The 16,994-nt window shown below is 41.5% G+C and overlaps 1 protein-coding gene and 1 long non-coding RNA gene across 3 annotated transcripts in view; one reads left to right on the plus strand and one right to left on the minus strand.

The window, feature by feature from the left end:
• Positions 1 to 16,994, plus strand: part of LPCAT1 (lysophosphatidylcholine acyltransferase 1) — a 71,600-nt gene that overhangs the window by 44,355 nt on the left and 10,251 nt on the right. For both annotated transcript variants that reach the window (XM_019540302.1, XM_019540310.1), the window contains exons 11-14: positions 5,863 to 6,016; positions 6,962 to 7,060; positions 14,350 to 14,488; positions 15,504 to 15,715. In XM_019540302.1, coding sequence (XP_019395847.1) covers positions 5,863 to 6,016; positions 6,962 to 7,060; positions 14,350 to 14,488; positions 15,504 to 15,688 — 577 coding nt within the window. In that variant the 3' untranslated portion in view covers positions 15,689 to 15,715. The remainder of the gene's footprint in view (positions 1 to 5,862; positions 6,017 to 6,961; positions 7,061 to 14,349; positions 14,489 to 15,503; positions 15,716 to 16,994) is intronic.
• Positions 16,111 to 16,994, minus strand: part of LOC109313656 — a 7,340-nt gene continuing 6,456 nt past the window's right edge. Inside the window, exon 2 of the long non-coding RNA XR_002102111.1 lies at positions 16,111 to 16,938. This is a non-coding gene — a long non-coding RNA (uncharacterized LOC109313656). The remainder of the gene's footprint in view (positions 16,939 to 16,994) is intronic.

The raw sequence follows: 16,994 nt of genomic DNA on the forward strand, positions 1-16,994 counted from the left end.
GGGATTTTTAAAAGGAAGTTAGATGAGCACCTTGCCGGGGTCATCTGACCCCGGTGCTCTTTCCTGCCAAGGCAGGGGGTCAGACTAGATGATCTACCTAGGTCCCTTCCGACTCTAGCTACTATGAAACTATGACAATGGCACTGGGGTCAGAGCCCTTGCTTGTAGGGGTGGGGCAGTCAGGAGATGCTGCAAGGCAAGGGGAGCAAGGGGCTGTGGGTCAGGAATGAGGGGCACTGGCAGGGCTGGAGGAGCTGTGGGTTGGGATTGAGGGGTGCCAGGGAGGTGTGGGGGACTGTGGGTTGGAAGTGTGGGGCATTGGCAGTGCCCAGGGGCCACAGGTCAGGAGTGACAGGCACCAGCAGGGACAGGAGGGCTGCAGGTCAGAAGCAAGGGGCAGCATTAGGGCTCGGAGCAGGGTGGGGCAGCCAACAACAGGGGCAGGGCACCAGCAAATCGCTGCTCCTCCCACAATCATATGTACCCCCCTCTCAACAGGTGTCCTCCTTTTTGAAATTGGATATATGGTAGCCCTAAGCATTGGGATGAGGAGGTACAGATAGTAGCTCTGTTATGGGGCATGGCTTATGAAGGGAAGAATCACCCACTCTGTTTGTAATAGCTGCGTCATTTCCAGATGTATTTCTTAACGAAATGGTGGCTTAGCTGGTGGCTGGTGTCTGTTGTCTTCATGCCCCTGGGATAATCATTGTGGACCCCTATAGTAGATACAAGGCATTAATACCTTCACCATAATGAGTTTGACCCTATTGGATTCTGTTTTATTCATGCTATTCCTTATTTCTTTACAGTTGTTAACATGCACAACTTTACACACCATTAACATGCAATGATACCCCATCAGCTTTACTTTTTTCATCTGCCCTGATTAGCTTATGGCCTATAATGCCTGTGTCTCAGTTCTGCTATTCCACCATGTTTGTTACCCTCTTCATATCCAGTATCCTGCACCAGAAGTCCTAGGTTCTCCATTTGTGCCAAGGCTTCTTGCATTTAGTGTACAAGCACTTCACTTGTTTCTTACTGACCTCACCAAGTTCCTAGCCAGATTAGCTGTGTTCCTTAACTGTATCACCTACGTCACTATTAGTATTTAGTATTTTCTTTGTTCTTCCTTCCCATATGCTACCCTCAGGCATCTTTTTAATCTGTTGCTGCATTGTTGTTTACCTAGTTTTCTTCTGTACATTAAACTAAGTGTAAAGATAGGGTGTATAAGTACCTTTCACTTCAGATCTGATAAATTTGATGCTTCTAGCTGGTTAAAAAGCTTCCTGTTTCTATTCCATTTTGTATTTTCTTTTTTTAGTATGATTTGCTGTCCAGTTCTGTTATCACTCCTCTGTTTGCTTACAGCCTCTCTGGAGGAAACTTACTGAATCTAATTGCTCAGGAAATCTTCATTTGATCAGATGCTATGCAGCATTGATAGTTGTGTTTCTAGACCATGTATCTTCTCCAGTATGGCCACCAGTTTGCTCTTCATATGGCAGATCTCTTTTGACATTAGACATGTCCAGAGCAAATGAAGGAAATTTATTCTCTTTGGCATAATTATCCATATGTGCAGTCTGCTACTGAGGCACTTGCACTCGCCACTTGCAGGAATGTTTGGCCTGCAGTACCTGTGCAGGTGCCCTGATTTTTTTTTTTTTTTTTTCTAATGTGTTGCTTTTGCCAAATGCACAAAGGAAAGTGGTGTTTCAGTCACTGCTCTCCTGTGACTGTGAGATCGCGCCTGTGGTTGAACCAGTTTACTACTTTGAAGTAATTGGCTGTACCTGTGAAATACCCATAGACAAGTACTCATCAGTGACTGAGAAATTTCTTATCTAACTAACTATAATTCTTCTTTGAGATTAATTGTCCATAACCACATTCTGCAGCCTGACTGTTACCTGTTCCTTGTAATCTGTTCCTTGTAACCTGTTCCTGGGATTGTGTAGTTCAGAGGAAACTGCAGTCAGTGAAGTTGGTATATACTTCCCTTTTGTGTCCTTGCTCCAATCGGGGTTCATGTGTGCCAAATGGGGCTGCTAACAAAAGTCTTAGAGGTTGAGTGTGTGGAGGGAAGTGCATCAAGAGTGGAATGTGCATGTGGACAACACGTGTCCAAGAACTCCAGGTTCTGTAATGAGTGACCTCTCATTTCTTTATCTGTGTATGCAACCTGGTGTTCAGCTATGTTAAAACAGTAGGAATCAACCTCTCTTTTCTAAGCTGTTCCTGAAACATAGGAATTGCCACCTGAGTCCTATAGTTCTAGGCTGTTAAGACTAGCCCCCTGCTATGGTAGGTAGGTACGAACCGTAAGAGGTCCTTTCCATTGATTTAGTCTACCAGTTTGTACTATCTTCTGTCATCCATAGGTTGTTTTTTCTTCCTTTTAGATGAGTCCTTGCAAAATAGTAATTTGGGGTGAATCTGTACTTAAGTATGCGTTACGAGACTTATTATACAGTCAGTTTCCAATTAATTTACTACGTCCTCCATCAGTTGTTATATAGTGTTGGTTTTTAATTATATTTGTTATCCTGAGTAACATGTTTTACTGAAATTTCATTATGGAAACCTTATGAAGGTAACTTCAGTGGACCTGTTTTTCATAAAATCATATTAACTGATAATTTTACCATCTTCAGTTAAGACTTTGATCAGCCACATTGATAGAAAGAGATGTATATATTCTTTCTCCCCACCCTTGAACTGATGCTAGGTATAATTCTGTTAGCACCTGGCAGGACATCTAACTCACTGTGTTAAATATTAGGCCAGCATTAATTTTTTTCTCCAGTAGAAAAAGTCTTCCCTGCTTTTCTAAAAGTGAATATACCATTGGTTCAGAGTTCCTCTGAAAGTCACTTCAGTCTGTTTTATTTTTAAAAAATTATTTTTAATAGTTGATTTTTTTTTAACTCTCTCATAATTACTATTTTATCATTACAACTACATTTATTCAATTAATACTTTTTTTGCTTTATTGATAATTTTGCTATTTATTTTTGGTAGTTTGGTATTTTTGACCTATACCATTGCAAGGGTTCCTTATTTCCGTTAACCCCAAAAGCTGTGGACTCTTAACAGATGTGTCTCCCTTATCTACTTGCTTTTTTCTTTATTTGTAGTTAAAATCATTGCTATCATTTTCATTGTTATCTTCACTTCCCTTTTTGTCTAGTGTAGGAATGTTTTTTTAAACTCCCAGTAAACTCCCATGTTTGTGGGATTATAGTTTTATGGGTATTGAAGTAGATCACTATACATGGTAACAGTGCTTATTACCCACCCACTGTCTCTAAAAATGGTAATAGACAGCTATGACCTTTTTGCTCAAGCTATTTGCTTAAGACGGTCACATGGAGGATCTTGTTCCTGGCATGGCTCATTGCCGTCTCAGCTTTGTAATGAAAAATCATTGGAACTTCCCTGGCTCTTAAGCTTTGATTTTTGGGGTGTGCAGAGTCAGACTTTACTAGGAAGGATGCAAACTGGTCCCTCTAGTCATCTGTGTATTTTTCTAGCAGGCTTAAAGTACTGTCCTCCAAACACTCCAGTTCTTGATTTGCTATAGTCTTCAAAGAAGCAGTGATCAGGAGATGCTCCATCTCACTGGCAGTCATTCAGTCTCTACTACATCCCAGTAATGTCTTTTTCACATCTGTGCTTTGCATTTCATCCATGTCTGGTCAGTTTCCTCAGACTTTTATCTAATTTTCATGAAATGTTAGGGCCACCTTTTGACTTTTACACTTTGCCTGTCTTTTCTCTGGTCCATCACTTTGGCTCATAAATTCTACTCGTTTTCTTTGTTCAGCATTTTCTAGCTCTACCTTATTTAAAAAGAAAATAATTGTTGTATTTTGGCCAGATGTAAGTTAAGAAAGGAAAGCAGGCCATATTGACCACTTATAAAACCTGATCATCAGACAGTTAAGAAATTAGCTAGACTCCAGAGTTGTGAACACCAGTAGAAAATAGTGGATATAATCTTTTGGGTGGGTTTCAAATCTCAACAACATCGTTTTGGTTTTCTGAGATCTGAGTTATAGCTAATTTTTAGCCAGCTATTTGGCTAAGACTATAAAAAGAAATAAAGCTGGGTAGTGTCACCTATACTAAAACAAACCCACCAAAATCTTTGTATTGTGTGAGGTTTGTGGAGGTTGGTTGGTTTGTTTTTTCTTTCCTTTAAATAAGTTGAACAGTGTTGAGGTACAGATAGACTTGAAGAACTGTACAGGGTACTTTGTAGCAACAGAGCAGTGAAACAAATTGTACATTCTGGGATCTTGCAGAAAGAAAAAAATGAGGTTAGTTCATGCCATGAAGTTTTCAGGCAAATTGGTACCTTTTGATCAGCATTGTCAAGCCCATGAGATTGAGTAATAATGTGGATTCTTGATTTACATTCATCTTCAGGAAAAGATAATTGACTCTTGGTGTTGTTCCTGGACTATACTTGGGCATTTCTTCCTAGTTCTTCTGGATGTAAGAGAGGTGAATTCAACTTCCAGAAGGTCTTGCTGCAAGGTTTTCAGTAAGAGCCCAATAAGAACAAGAAAAGATTGCCTGTAGTGTGATAGATAGTCAGATTTGCCTTTGTCAAGTCATAACCCTACTTGTATGGGTACAGTTTAGCTGAAGTCTGAGTAGTTTTCTTTGCCAAAAAGGCCTTAACCTAGAATAGGTTAGGCATCACTGCTGGATTACCTAGGTTACTTATGTCCAGCACTTCATCTGGTTGTAACCCTCTGCTCTAAATTGTGGCCCAAGAAGCACTTTAAGAAGTGAATTCTTATTGATGATTTGAAATGTGCCCTCTAACTTGCACCCAATCATGACTAAATGGAATCAGTCCCAGTACTTCTTGGAAGGTAGCTTCCCAAGAAGGTAGTCCTCAGTGGCTTTTTCAGTGTCAAATTGAGCCTCTGATGTAAGATAGGGTCTCTCTGAATAGCTCTTCTCCCATCCTTCCCTAGAGCACAGAGGCTCATTAGCTATTCTGCTGGTTGGTGACTGCATCATGGGATAGATACAGTAGCTCTGGTTTCTTTATGTCTCCTTATGGAGAACAGGGTAGTGGTTCCACAGGGTCTAGCAAAAATCAGTCCTCATCAGACACTGAGGAGACCAGGGAAGTCCTAGAAAAAATGAAGAGCTGAGAGAGAATAGTAGGAGCCGATTACGGCAGCTGAACAAATTTCTGGCGGTTTCTCCTGTTGTGGGGCAGGGGAGAGGGGGAAGAATTATAAAAGATTTCTTACTTTGCTGTTGGAATGGCAAAAAAGTAGAACAAAACAGAGCAGGGAAACTGCCTATAATATGAGCAGTAGTCCACTTACTTGCTTGGGACTCAGGCTGAAAACATTGGACACCGCCATTGTCCTAGATTAAGCATGCCATCTGCCAGTCGAAACGAGTCTGTTACAGATCAGAGTTTCACAGACTTATTTTTTTCCCCTGAAAATCAATCCTATACACTTGCTAAAATTTTGGGGTTTGTTAATAATCTGCAGTTGACAGTAGTATAGTAGTTTCAGGAGTGGACCCCTGGTCCATGACTAGGGAACCCACATACTACAGTAAAGTGAATAATAATGAATATTTAAGTGCTTTTGAGCTATTGGAAATTGTATGGGAGGGCCTGTTTTTGGAACTTTAATATTGGGGTTCCAGCGTTTTTGTTAATTCTGAATTAGGATTATGAAGTGATGCATTACATAACATCTATTCTTCACTATTTTGTATGATAGGGGTATTTTGTGGTTAAAAATAAAAGGAAAAAAACCCTCTAGCTTAAAGTCTTTTTAACTTTCCTTCTTTTTCCCTCATTCCTTATAGGCTGAAACCAGAAAAGCTTGAAAAAGATCTTGAAAAATATTCTGAAAGTGCCAAAAAGATGAAAGGTGCAAGGGTCAGTCTTAAAGAATTTGCTGCATACTTGGAAGTTCCAGTTTCTGACATATTGGAGAACATGTTTGCCCTTTTTGATGAGGTAAGAAATACCATCATGCTTCAGAGAGCTAAGAATCTCCTTGTATCATTCTAACTGGGTTTTTAAAACATATACTCAACCTTGACCCCAGTCTGCTCACACTAAATGTTGGGAAAAGCAAGGTCAGCTCTGTAAACTTTGGAGAATTTAACCCTTTGTATCCTTGCACTGCCTCTTATTTAGCACATGTTGAGAATTCCAATTAACTAAATAAAATGCTGGCTCAAGGAAGAGGTACCTGGTATATAAATCAGACAGCCATTTTGGTTTAAAGGTACAAATGATGACAAAGGCATACTTGGGGTGAAGGCATTGCTGGTTGTGGTTATTGGTGGTGTAGAGCTGCTCATCAGCACAATGGATTGTTTTCTAAAACAGCAACAACTTAAACTTGGAGTCAGCAATTTTGGCAAGTCAAATCACTTTCTTCTGCCTAATGCACTGGAGGGAGATGGTCTTTTTCTTTGTCTAGAGAAGGTGGTAGCTGGGCCAGGAGGTGGAGAAGTTTATCATGTCTGTAGGTGTTCTTTCCTTTCCTGAATATCAGGACTCATATGCAGGGTTAGCTTAGGGCCGCTGCCATTTGAGGGAAGGTGATGAGTCCCAGCTATTATGACTTGTGTGAAGTGGAAAAATGCATCCTGGAGTAACCAGTGCCCTGATGTCTGACGAGAGTCTTAAATAGTTTTGAAAGGTTAATTTTGGCTTTCGACTGACTTCTGACCAGGGTTTTTAGAAAGAGCGTCAGGACGTTTGGAATTGGTTGTCAGTAGAATAGAGCTAAAAGCCTACAGGATCTGTATCGTATAATATACATGCCTTTTTTACACAGAGATATGCACCGTATATTTTGAACCTTTTTAACATTCTTTCAATGGCTATGAAGTAAATAGAGTTTTGGAACAAAATAAATTCTGGATGTGTTTTGCTGCTTTCCCCTTACAGAATGAAGAAGGCATAATTGACCTGCGGGAATTTGTGATTTCTCTATCAGTAGTATGTAGGCCAACTAAAGCTTTGGAAACGATTCAGTTGGCATTTAAGGCAAGTAGCAGTTTTTTACTACATAGATGTTTTTATGAGAAAAAGAGACATGCAGTTTAATATGACTGAATCTTATTTGACACATTCTTCTTGCTTCACATATACATTTAAAAAAAAGAAAAGAAAAACCCTAAATAGTGTATTGGAGATCATGAAGTCAGAGGTAAGGAAAGATGTTTCTTTGGGTAGTTAACCTTACACATACCTATGCTGCCACAAGTGCCCTAGACTCATCATTAGTTACTTTGCTGTAGCAGTTTTGGTAGCTTTTGGAGTAGGCAATTCTATCTCCTTTCACTTGCCTGGTTAGAGAGAGATCATTTTTGGCTTCTGCCCATGGCCTGCAATCATTCTGAAAGAACTTCCTTTTTTTTTTTTTTTTTATTTTGCCTTTTCATTATTTCTCTTTTTCCCCACACTTCTACTTTTTCCTGGGTTCTTAGTCTTGCAGGTTGCTTTTTCCATTGCAAGCTATTACTTTGTATTTATTTTTTCTTCCCTTTGTGGTTAGCTAAACTAGGAGGGTTTTTAATGCTTTTTAATATTCAACCATTTATTTTTGTTCCCTGGGGTAAGTTTAGAATAATCCAACATTCCTGAGAAATGCTACATTTTCTTCTCCTTTACACTGGGCACTTGTAAAGACTGTAGAGCTTGTCTTTTTGGCTATGTCTCACTGAGAACATTGAATGGGTTTCACCTCCAGCCATGGATCCAAAGGCTTTGAGTGGCACCTCTGCTCCACTGGCACTGGCCGTGGAAACAATCCAGAGATCAGCTACAGGTTGCAGATCCAAGACCTGGTTCCTGCAGGAGGTCACCTATGCTTGGCTCCTTAAGGAAGTATGCCCCACTGTCATCTTGCCTCCCTAAGTCCTAAATATCACAGCCTGGTATAGTTATCATTGAAGTTCACAGTGGCTGTGGTACCAGTGTTCCAGTACTGTTCTCCATTTACAATGATCATCATAGGTCTGTTGCTAAGAACACTAGTAATAAATGGCATAGGGCAGGGATCAGCAAAATACAGCATGTGGAGCCATGGCTTTGGCATTTGGCAGTGGGCAGGAGGAGGGGTGGGGTTCCCTGTGCTGCACCGACAGCTCTGGTGGAAGGGAAGCTGTCCCTGCACTGGACCACAGTAAAGACAGCAGGGAGGAGCAGCAGAGGTGGGCTGTGTCTTAAGCCTTAAACTTCCCCGAACTCAGGGTGATTCATTCTAGCCACCTACCAGAAAATGTTACTGACCCCTGGCATAGGCGCTTCTCAGTCGCTCTGCACCTCTAGGATAGCCAACACCAGGATGGAGCATGAAAGGCTTACTGCCACTACTCTAGTCATGCATGTAGTCTTGACAGGCTGCTTTTTTCCCCTAAGGCACTAAATATCTTTATACTCCACAGAATCAGTACTTGAAATCTGTGATGGCCACAGTTATGCTTTGTTTATGGCATCAGTGTTGTATGCTGGCCATGCTAGTTCCTGGTCTGATTACTCTGACGCTACCTGAGGAGGTTGGCTTATCAGAGTCCATGTCTGGGTGTTATTCCTTGCATGGCTCTAAACTGTCTATGATTCCAGCACCATGGGCGCCTATACACGTCCATTAAGTCTGCTGCAACATGCTGTAATTACAGCATGGAGCATGGTAATTACCACACTCCAGCAGCACATGTATCATCAGTATCCCCACGCTGAAAAATGGTGGCAGGGGCACTTTAAAGCTTTGGGAGCCAGTCTAATTTAAAGTATCCCCCGCTCTTTACTTCCCAGAGTATGTGTATAAATGCCTCATGAATCAAATGACTCTTTAAAGGGATGCTGTCCTTTTAAGACATTGGTCACCAACCAATGGATCTTGATCCACTGGTAGATCTTGGAGCCTCTCTGAGTTGATCAGAGGCTGGGGTGGGGGGCTGGAATACCCACGTGTATGCAAGCATGTGCCCCAGCCCAGCAGGTCAGTCCATAGGGGAGGGAAGGGGCCATGGCTAGATCAAGGCCCCCCACGGTGAGGGACAGTGCCACAGAGGCAGGAGCAGGGATAAGTTGAGTGGGACCCTGGCCAGGTGGGACTTCCCTGCTGTGGAGGCATGCCCCCAAATCATTTTTTTTTTCTCCCTCTGCCTCAGTCTGCCCCTCCCTTCCCTCCCCACAAACTTACCTGCAGGGTGTGGGAGGAGGGGAGGGGAGGGGTGGTGGCAGCACATAGTAGATCTTGGGTTGCTTTTAAATACTAAAGGTACTTAAAAAGGTTGGAGACCACTGTTTTAAGATGTCCTCGGAGACTCCATGGTTCCCAGGCCAGGAGTCTCAGGGTTCCTGTCTACTTCTGATGTGACTTTTGGATTGTCATTTTCTCCCTGAGTTCAAGGTTGGGTCTAACTGTGTGCGGTCTCATCCCTTGATGTTAATGTACCACATGCCTCTGGAGTAGCCACCTATATATTTTTCAAATCAAAAGGGTTCTCTGATTCCAAATTCAAGAATGCAGTCCACATGGCAATAATCCATACTTTTTGTCATCCTTCTGGCCAAGACTGTTGTTCTAGAATTGTTTCATCACATAGGATGATCTTTGTGATGTACAGCAACTGATGTGCCATGCAGTGAAGACCACAGATCTGGGGGGGATTCACTGAGCTTTCACAAAGGCTCAGTAAACAAGGCTCTTGTACACACTCCCAAAGCAATCTGGCAGATGCCAGGTACTTTTTCCCTGACTGCAAGTCTGTAGCCAAAGAACCATGCATCTTCCAAAGGGATGGAGCATTTTTTACGCTCACCCTATGCCTTCTTTTTTTGCTGCTGCTGCTGCTAATGCAAAGAGAAAGCAGCATAGTTGACCTCACAAAGGAGCCTAAACTTTTGGACTTATTTGACTCTTCCACTAATTTGCAGCTTTGAAATAGCAGACAATGAGTCTCTCCTTGCCAGGTATGACTCCACATGTGTGGTCATGTTGCTAATGTTGTAGACTCCTTACCAATAGGACATATGAAAGTCCTTCTACCCCGTATTTCCAGAGAGGTAACATTATCATTTGCTTACAATTTGCCTTGGATGCTGCTGAAATATGATTTGTCTGTGGTAGTTGTCATGATATGACCTTATTGGCAGCAGGTTTCTGATTTTCTGAAGGAGGTCAGGAGGATTGCATTTGAGGTTTTGTACTGAGATCTGATGAAGTGCATAGGCCTGAAGTTTCAGTTGCAGGCTCCAAAGAGGAAGCCAAAGTACTATCTTCTGCCCATAAGCAGCCTTTGCATACATTATCACCCGTTGAAAATGGTTAAAAGGACCGATGGATTAAAAAGAGGGAACATTTCTGTGTAGCACCGGATTCTTCCTAGTATGCATTGGATTACAGACAGGGCCTTTGCAATGATGAGATGCCAGTAGCTCCTTCTGGTGCCATTCTGTCTCTTAGTTTCTCCCTTTTAACAATGACTTGGAACATTTTCATTCAGCCTGGGCTCAAATTCCATTGAGCTAGTAGTCTCGGGATAGGGTAGTAAAGGGGATATATTATCTAGTTTGGGTTCATTTTGCACCCAGGCCCCCTCTGTCCCTTTTCAGAGACCTCTCTCATTTTTCTACGGCAGAAAGAACTCTCCTTCCTTGGCTTTAGAAACAGTCAAAGCTCCTGCCATTTCCAAACCCTGCATCTCAGGCAAAGAGTTCTGCAATAGTTCCTTCCTGGTCCCAAGAGGAAGGAAAAGCTAGAGCCCCATGTTGGATATATGAAGACTCAACACTTCCATTTGAAGCTCAGTGTCAAGATGGTTGACTTCAGTACTGAGCATACCTTTGTGGGAGGAGGTGAGGTTCACACCTCTCCTACAAGACTCCTATTTCCACATTTCCTTGCACTTTGGTGGGTCAGGACAATGTCCTTCTATTTTGGTGTGTCAGTGGACTCAAAAATGTTCACTTAGTTCCTCTTAGTTATGGATGCTCCTCTTGGATGAACGAGAGGTCACAATTTGCCCCTCTTGAGAAAATTATTTGGTAGAAGGGAACTCTTCTATTGAAGTGTTGCAGAGCCTGGTGAAGCTTTTCTGTGCATTTGACTTCTTGGTGAACATGCAGAAGGTCAAATCTGGTTCCCATGTCAAAACTGGTTCACAGTAGCCACTCCATATTCCATGGTTGCAAGGGCTTCCCTTCTGCAAGGTTGCTTCCAGTCCCTATGAGAGGGAGTTGGTGCTAGTTGACAACTGCCCAGTGACCACATTTAAAGATCCTCTCAACTGCAGCCAATATGGCCACCTGTACTTTTGTAACACCCCTTTCCAGACTTCACGTCAGGTATATAGTATGTCCCTGCCTGAGAACTGCATATTTTTGACAGCAGAGTCCTCAGACCAATGTAGTAAAGATTCCAGGTGGTCCAGTTGTCACCTTCATGGTTGGGGGGACCTGCACAATAACTTGAGAGAGGGCACTTATCTGTGATACTTCAGCATCTTTGGGTTTCATTGTTGCTGCTTTGAATTATTTAACAAAGGGCTGTCTAACGTTTAAGCACGCACCCTCCAGCTGCTCCATGGGCTGCACCAAAAGGGCTTCTGTGCTGCATGCCAGGTAGATGCACCACCTGCTAAAGTGCATGTTTGCCCCAGCCCCCCCTGGCCACAGAATGCAGAAGCTGGAGGAGGGAGGGAAAATCCAGAGACTCCAGCTTCTGTTACAACTGGAGCAATAGGGGGAGTGGCAGCCACATGGGGTGAAGGGAGGGGAAGAGCTGCAGCTCAACCTTTTGCAGGTCACATGTGGCCTGTGGGCCACTAGTTAGACAGGCCTGATTTAATCAAAACCTTTTACTTCTCTCTCTTTTCCTTTTGCAACATGTTGCCTCCCATTAAAGGAAGCTCAGCTTCAAGAGGGACAAAACTTGCAGAACTATATCAACAAATGTGTTCAGGGAGGGGAGGATGGGTGTCATCTTGCTTGGCATTATATGTATGTTTGCAGCATATACCAACAGGTGATATTCCTTGTGTTTAAGAAACTGGGCAAGCAGCTCTAATATATGATTGAAACATAACATAGATACTTTTCATAATACCTTTTCAAGGTTGGTTGAGAGTGGTTTGGAGGAAGAACACATATAGTATAGCTCAAAGTCAACCGACTGGAGAAGCGATGAGACTTACGTTATCACCGCTGGCTTACATGCAGACTTGGGGTTTTCCTTTGGCAAAACTGTGAGGCAGCCTTATTTCTAGAACACCCAGGACTGTTTTCCTACAATACCTCCCTGTGTCCTTGTTTCTATATTTCATTATTTGAAACTGGTGATCATCAGAAGAGACTTGGTATCAACAGATGGATATAGTCTGGTAATTTGAAATGGTTAGGACTGTAGGGGCCGCCACCTTGCTCTGTACTAGACATTTTGGAAAGTAAGAAACCTCACATTCATTAGGAAAAAGGATATACTAGTTTGCAAAAGCAAATTATGTATCACCATGTCAATGCCTACAGAGGAAAAGGCCCGGAGGAGTTGTGAAATAAGATCATTCTGTGGTTAGTTCTTCACCCTAAGAGAAACATGAGAAGCTCAGGAATCTTACAGGGGTATAAACCAGGCCTGCCTTCAAATTTTGAACAACTTTTGGTACCACATAGTTCTGGAGGTGAAGAATTCTTAGGATTTTAGAGGTCTGATACCCCCAAAGGAGCTTCTGTAACTAGTTTGTTACACCCCCTGTATCTGGCAGTTCTGCAGTATTTCTGTTTTGATATGCACTTAGCTGAACTGGAGAATGAAATTAGACTAAGACAGTGGCGCTCAAGGCTTTGGCCATGTGGGCCAGATGAATGACATGTCTGTGGACTGGATTGGGCTCTGTGCCACCCCTGTTTAGCCTCACACATGGGGGCCTGGCCCAGTGCTCCCTACACCCTGGGATTGGGCCTTGCACCCCCAAACTAGCAGACAGGACCACAGCCTGCAAGGCTGTCCATGGACCCAATAGTATGATGCTGGGGGCTGGATTTGGCTTATGGCCCAGAAGCTGAGTGCCTCTGGATTAAGTGAATGTATAAAAAATCTTCAGAACAGGTAGATTAGACTGTGGCAAATTAGAACCTTTTCTGTTGTGGCTGGCTGGGAAGAAGTGTGATTCTTTAGCACCAATCTGAATAACTGGCTTCCAGTGTTCTACTTTTTAGCAGATTTTTTTCAGTACTAAAAATAGTGTCTTTTGGGAAATGAACTCCTAGGCACCTTTACATGAGACCCACTGGAAGCAAAGCTTGTCTCCTGAATTTTGCTACAATAGGTCGGTTATAACTTGCTAGCACAGACTGATTAGGGTCCTTGGTTTTTTGTGTTTAAACAGCTGATTCTATCCAACTTCACTCTTAGTCTTTAAATGTAGTTTGGAAGCAAGATTTCAGTGAGTGTTTTTTCTCATTTTGCAGCACGTGCGTTCGTTTGTTGTGCATTATTTAGGAGAAAGGGAACATCTTGGAGGGGGTCCTTGGTTTCTTGAAGGGACCTATTTCAAAATTAAAGGTTCCAAGCCATCAAGGATTCCTTCGGGTCCTCTATCCACTGCTGCCCCTCCTTCCCCCTCTCCTTGAAACTGGTTAGGTTTTTTTCCTACCACTGTCCCTTCTCCCCATGCTTTGACTGGCCGTTCAGGGATCCCCCTCCCCTCAGCTCTTCAACCCACCTCTGGTGGGTGGGACATAAGGTGCAAAAGGCTGAGAACCACTGCCCTCATGTAATTCCTAGCATCTTTGTTTTCCATGAAATGTACAGTCCTTCTTTATCATATTAAGCTCTTGGCCTGTGGCACCTTGTAACAGTAAGACTTTTTTTTTTATGAATGCATGTAGCTCATTGAGTACCATATCTGCACAATTCCACTACAAGGCTTTCCCCCCCCATTTTAACATTTGGGGTGAGGAGAGTAGTTTGTCTTAGAATTGAGTAAGGGACAATGGGGGTGGGGGCAGGCAGTTATTGCAATTACCTGCCCCTCTCCTCTTCCCATTGACTCTGCCCCAGCTGACTTTGCCTGCTCCTCACTTCCCTTCCCTTGATCCAGCTCAGTTTCTGTAAAATGGGGATAATCAACTATTTTATCTGGTTTGGGTAGTTTTATTCATTAGTAAGATCCCTGTATAGAAAGCACTGTACATATGCAAAAATGAATCTAGCTGAGATGTCCTTGATTTATCAGAAACAAATTTTACCCATATGGGAATTATTTTAACTTTATTTTTCTAACAATTATGCTGGTAGTAATTTGCCTTCCTGCATTATTCTATAGATGTATCAGTCAGAAAATGGAACTGTAGTAGAAGACAATTTAGCTTGCATTCTGAAGACTGCCATGGGTGTGTCAGAACTCAATGTAACAAACCTCTTCAGAGCTATAGATGAAGGGGAGAAAGGAACAATCACATTTGGTAAGTGTTAAAATGGAGTTGAAATGCTTTACACAAGTGAGTGGTCAAAGATGCCCCAATATATATTAAAATACCTAGCAGCTTGTCTAACATTGGTTGCCTTTACAAAACAAACTCAAAAAGAAAGATGATGTAGATGGAGTAATTTTAGCTAGATCAAAATTTGGAACCTAAAAGATCCATTGCTGTATTTAAGTGGTTTAATTTTCCTACCTTAGACTAGGTAGTACTTGGATGAGCTCTTTTCAGGCTGCACCTACTCTGTGATGGATTTCCATTTTTTATTCTCTCTCTAATCTCCCTTGATCGTGTCTCACTCTTTTTTGCCTATTGTCTCTCTTCCCCTGTGGTTGATCTGTCCTCTCATCCTTCCATGTGAGAAGGAGGATTTTTGGTACTATCTTTAACTAAACCAGCTGTATGGTTGGGGGAAGATGTTAGAAAAGCTTGTGGGTACAAACACCCTTTCTCAAACACCCTGTCACTTTCTTAAATACCCTGGTAAAGAATACTTTTGATTAACTGTGATATATTAATGAAAGAAATCGCGCACAAAAAAGTGGCAGGGAAGCTTGGAAAAAGATAACTTATCAGAAGAAGTTATAGAATAAGTGAAGAGTTATTATAGATAAGTTTAATAATACAGACAAAAAAAAAGTATTTGGAAGGGAAGAGGTTTGTTATTGCCCACAGACTGCAAAGAGGTTAACAGAGGGTGCAGCTGTTACAGTGTCTTAAGTTAGTGGTTTCTGGTGTTTAGTAAGCTTATGAATATTTGTTCTGAGATTTTTGTATGGCTTTCTCTGCCCCCTCTTGCCTATCCCATCTCCTGTGTAACTCCCTTTTGGGGTCTGAAACCTTAAGAGAAAAGTAGACAACAGTGACAGCTATCCTTACATTGAAGAGAATCATGTGAAATGTGAATGGCTGTAAATAGCTGAAGTGGTAAGACTTCCTTTGTTTTTACAGCTAGCAGTCTCCTTGTGACAAAAGTATCTATATGGTTTCTTTTTAGATGACTTCTACAGGTTTACAGAAATGTATCCAGACTTTGCAGAAGAGTATCTCTACCCTGACCAGACAGGAGTTGAGAGCAGTTTGGAGACTTCCTCTCTTCCAGCCCCTAATGGCTTCTGTACTGACTTCAGTCCAGAAAATGCTGAAGATAAAAAGAATCCCCAGAAGAAGAAACTGAATTGATACTACAAACATCACATTCCTCTCCTGGTGAGAGGATTATTTCTTTTCTTGAGATCTTCTTAGTCATGTCAACTATACAGCAAATTCATTTTTTTTTGTGTAAAAACAAACCAACAAAAAACGCTTTCATTACTCTTTCATTCCCATGTGGTGTATTTATCAGGTTTTTTTCAAGCAGATTTTGGAAGGTTAGGTTTTATTTTACGTTCATTTCAAAAACGTTTTTGAATGGCATTTCTACCCAATAGTTTCACAGGTAACCTGTAAACTAATTCTTTATTTATTTAATGTAGCTGCAGTGGGAATAACACGGATGGAAGGATTTTTGGTGGAAGTCCATGTAGACATGTACATAAATATTTGATATATGGCAGAGAATAAAGGGTTTTTTTTCATCATGAGTTCAGAAGGGTTGCATTTTCCTCAAAAGGGACAAAGTCACAAATGAGTTACAAGACATCTTAAAGGAATGCCAGGAAAATCCATTTATACCTCTCATAAACACTGTATCTGGTGCATATGTAATCTGCAAACTATTTTAGGAATGTTTTACGGAAGTTTTAAAAATTTGTATTGGGGGTCTTGTATCTTTTTTTTTTTTTCTTTTGTAAAACTGAGTGCCTTAGTTATTACTATAAATCCAACTGAGCAGGGCTGATAGAAAAATTGACATTAGTAAATGTAAAAAGCTTCCTGAAAATACAGCTTTTCTGCAAAACAATGCTACAGTGGACCCTCAGAATGTGCCAGATGCCCCGAAAGGATTAGAAGTAGTGCTGGGTCTCAAAGATACTGAAAGAAATTTTGCAATCTTAATGGTAAAAATGATTTAAGCTTTCAGGGTTCAGTACAGGCTGTTGGGGTGTAACACTTAGTTATGTTCATTATTTAATTAACGTCCATTAATCCTTTTCATCTGAAACTTATGTTCTAGTAGCTTCAAACAGCCACAGTTTTTAAAGGACACTCATCTGACACACTTTTATTCTTCCTGCAAATGTGAAATTCTACCCATATCCCAAAACCAGTGTGGCCTGAGGAATAGAATAAAACATATTTGGCCCTAGACCAGTGACACATTTTAAGTTCTAGGATCTAGCAGCACTATCTGGCCAGAAATGGGAACGTTATATAATTTAAAGCATTAACACTGTCAAACATCTGAGGTGTAGAAAAGCTAATCAAGGTGAATATTTGTGTTACAACACCTACTAGCAGCTCTCAAGCTAGGCCAGTGGTAACTATAGCACCTCACTTTATAGAAGCAGAAATATAAACCCATCATTTTATTTTTCTAAAATAGTTT

The sequence above is a fragment of the Crocodylus porosus genome, unplaced genomic scaffold, assembly GCF_001723895.1.
Source record: "Crocodylus porosus isolate Cpor-Errol unplaced genomic scaffold, CroPor_comp1, whole genome shotgun sequence".
Taxonomy (NCBI): domain Eukaryota; kingdom Metazoa; phylum Chordata; order Crocodylia; family Crocodylidae; genus Crocodylus; species Crocodylus porosus.